The sequence below is a fragment of the Cynoglossus semilaevis genome, unplaced genomic scaffold, assembly GCF_000523025.1.
Source record: "Cynoglossus semilaevis isolate Cse_v1.0 unplaced genomic scaffold, Cse_v1.0 scaffold1033, whole genome shotgun sequence".
In the NCBI taxonomy this organism is placed as follows: Eukaryota; Metazoa; Chordata; class Actinopteri; order Pleuronectiformes; family Cynoglossidae; genus Cynoglossus; species Cynoglossus semilaevis.
Window position 1 is genome coordinate 891,290 of NW_007585109.1, and position 3,658 is coordinate 894,947.

Sequence of the window (3,658 nt, forward strand, 5' to 3'; positions counted from 1 at the left end):
GTGATATTTATATGATCTCTTAAATGACCTTAATGTGCTTAACATTGTTTTGCAAAATTTTGTCAAACTACATGTCAAAATCTTGAATGATTGTGACATACCAGTGTAAATCATGTGCATGTTTGGAAAAAAAAAAAAAAAAAAACTTTTTTAAAATTGGTGTTTACATTGAAGGAAGGGAGGCGTGTCAACAATTACCCAATGCAAAAATATTAGGTTGGGAACCACTATTTGGGAACCACTTCAGTTTTGAAGCTTTAGCATGTTGTCGTTGCGGGGCTCAACATTAGCCCCTACAGAAGGCGGCCACAGCATGAAGGCTTTGGGAGCCACTGCAGTGAAATGACGTAAGACTTTTCTCCTTACATTCAGTCACTGCAGCCCTCTACTCTTACAGCTTGACTTTGTAATTTCATTATCACAACTCCTTGTTGCTTTGCCTCCTGCCTGCACCATAATAACTCCCTTCCTAATAGGTTTCCATGCCCGCACTTCACACGGCAGTCAGAATTTGAAAATGTGTTGATACAGGCCATCCCGGTCCCTTGGGAATTGGACTTGCTGCCTCATTGCACATGAAGCACAGGGAGGAGTTTATTTGCTCTGATGTGCCCCTGTAGACATACATTAACTGATAAGTGCTGAATCCTGGGGGAGCGGGAGGGGGGGGCATTTCCAATGATTCACCAAATGAAGGGACACGACAGAGAAAGATATCAGTCTAAAATATGAAAGCAGTCCTTCAGGGCCAGGATAAGTAGCTGTTATCAGCGGCCCGCTCAATTTCAGTATCAGACATCCGTTACTCAAAGATGAACCTGTTATTGGGGACCATGTTGCCTTGTGATGACTTTTCTATCTGGGTCAAGCTGCACAGAAAGCTGCCATAAGTCAGGTCTAGTTAACTGTTGGAACATGTAACCACATCTGTCACTGTAACAGCAGACATTAGGTGAGAGTAAATTGGTTTCAGAGCATTCCTGAAAACTCAAAATGAAATAAGCACATGCCTCATGATTGGTTTTGAATCCTGATTGAAGGAGAAAAACAAAACAACAAATATATATATATATATTTTTACAGAATGGTGTGGTCGAGTTGCGCAGAATCTTCTGTCCTCCCACAAACTGCTCCGAAGACTCGCTTCCCGTGCACGTTGAGGGAACTTGCTGCAAGATCTGCCGACGTAAGTAGTATTATTCTTGAAGCAACATTTGTCTCTAAAACAAGTTTATTTTTATTATATTAAATGTTGACTGGAGGTGGAATAAAAAACTAAATAAATATGTGAAAATGAATAAATGACTTGTTGCTTGTTTGATCACACAAGCTTTCAAAGCATGCATAGTTAAATGACCATTTCAAAGAAGTTAAAAAGTTTTCTTTAATAGTAGTTTTCTCTACTATTAAAGATTTTATTCTATATTCTTTATGAAGTTTACCTAATTTTTTGGCAGTGTTTTCGTACAATTGCATTCTACCCATTAATAACTGGAGTGAGCAGAAGAAACCAGAGACATTGATGGTGTCTACATCAGGGCAAAAACGGCCGAAACAAAACAAGTGATGTTTATGTTCACCGGACAGTAGCTACATTCCAGTAAGGTTAATAAATAACCAGCCTGTTTTGTTGGCGGAGGAGAATGGGAGCACAGATCACTGAAGTCTGATTGTAACTGAAACAGAAAAGGAAACACCCCACCAGGTACGAGGTACACAAATCAAAGTGTGTCTCACAGCCCAATGGACACTGGTGTCTCCTTTCCTCTCCCAGTAAGTCCCTGAAGTATAGTCCATCTTTTAATAAATCCAGGCCTCCTCTGTTACCGTCATCCCTGCGCTCGTTCCCTCTTTCTCCCCTGTGAACATCAGAGCTTTGGCAAAGATGAACGAGGGAGCTGCAGCTCCAGAGCTGAGGCTTGAGAGCTCCATGGTCTGGTACCCTGGAGAGAAGAGGAGAGGGAAGAAGCAGGACTCCGTATCCTGCTTTATTTTCCTCCTTTTTTTTTGTTATTGCCAAAGGAATATGTAGAATGGCCTGCTCTGTTGTATTCTTAATGCACTGACACATCTCCTCCCTACTTATGCACGCTGGCCAAGTTTGTATCGACTCTTATTAACTAGGCAGAAGTTGTCTGAAAACTTTTTCTGCTCCATATTGGAACCCAGTCACTACCAAACACTGTAACTGACTAAAATATAATGCAACTTTGATGGAGCTGCTAAAATAGTCTGCTCTAAAATACTAAACTAAGGGGTGTTATGTAAGTCTTTCATTCATCCATTTTGGTACCACTTAGTTCTGTCCATGCCTGTGGTCAGGGAAGATGATCCCAGCAGGGATTCTGGGAAATGTTTTTGGACTATAGAAGGGAACTTGAATACTAAGCGAAACACACATTGCTGACATCGGGATGTTGTCTCTTTCACATGGTCTGATACATACTGTAGGTGTTGACATGTTTTGTCAACACACTGGGAGAACTTACCAATGACATAAAGCAAAGGTGTCCAACTCAATGGTCTGACTTTAAATCACAGTTTAAGTGTCGGCTGAAGATTCGCATTTATTGAACGAACTGGTGCAAATGGTTTCCTGGTTGAAATAAATTAAAAAAGTAACAAAAGGCATGTCTCATACGGAAGCCACGTCGACCCACCTCATTTGAAGACAACAGGCCCCCATCTTTCTGTGAACATGAGTATAAACTCTTCACTGTTGACTTATTTTAAGACAACCATATGCATGGTACGCACCGGTGGGCCACATAAAATTAATTGGAGGGCTGGATTTTGGTCCATGGGCCTCAAGTTTGAAATATGTGACATAAAGGATGGTCATCAGTTACCACTGGAGGTTGAACCGATGGTCTCCTTGCTGTGAGACAAGAGCCCTAACCACTCTTCCACCTTGTGGCCCAAGTGTTGATTACTCTTTTTCTTTTCCTTCCACAGCTAAATGCTCCTACATGGGCCAGACCCTGGCTGAAGGACAGCGGTTCTTATCCAGAGGCTGCAGGAAATGCAAGGTAACCTTTCTAAACAATTCATCGTCAGGGCTACGCTTTACAGTCAACAAAACACTGCTATTACAACACTAATGTACAGAGTGTTCTCTGTGCGGCCTCCTCAGTGTATTATTTAATTAACCTGTAGTTTCTTTAAAGTCCTCCTTTCATATCCCAGTCTCTTTAATTTGCCTTTTTTCTTCTGTGATCTGCAGAGATAGCCAGGTAATTAGGAGAAATTATGAACATTGCTGGACTTAGCCCTTATTAGAGCTGGCGATTCTTCACTGTGTGGGCTGTAATTAAAGTCATTATTCCAGCTTAGTATAGAACACAGTTTTTTTCACAGGCTATTTATCTTTAAAGAGGAAAAAAAGTAATTTTGAGAGAAAACTAGCGTTGAGTGCGAATGTAATTGCTTTACAAAGCCCAACACAGTGGACTCCTTATGTAGTATTTATTATTAGCCTCACAGTAGCAGAAACATCAGGTTGGTTAGCTTTGTTTAAGCAATTAAAGTCATCCTTCACAGAGGTTTTTGTAGCTGAACCAGGGCTCTGTTCCCTCATCCTTATAATACACAAGGTGAGAACGAAAGAAAAGGTTGACTGCTGTACTGTATGTAGTTACCTTTGAACAGGACACAGGAG

At 41.0% G+C, this 3,658-nt stretch overlaps 1 protein-coding gene across 2 annotated transcripts in view; it reads left to right on the top strand.

Moving 5' to 3' along the window:
* Positions 1 to 3,658, top strand: part of LOC103398389 (protein kinase C-binding protein NELL1) — a 194,480-nt gene that overhangs the window by 97,032 nt on the left and 93,790 nt on the right. For both annotated transcript variants that reach the window (XM_008336989.3, XM_017030667.2), the window contains 2 exons: positions 1,084 to 1,186; positions 2,956 to 3,029. In XM_008336989.3, the coding sequence (XP_008335211.1) occupies positions 1,084 to 1,186; positions 2,956 to 3,029 (177 nt within the window). The remainder of the gene's footprint in view (positions 1 to 1,083; positions 1,187 to 2,955; positions 3,030 to 3,658) is intronic.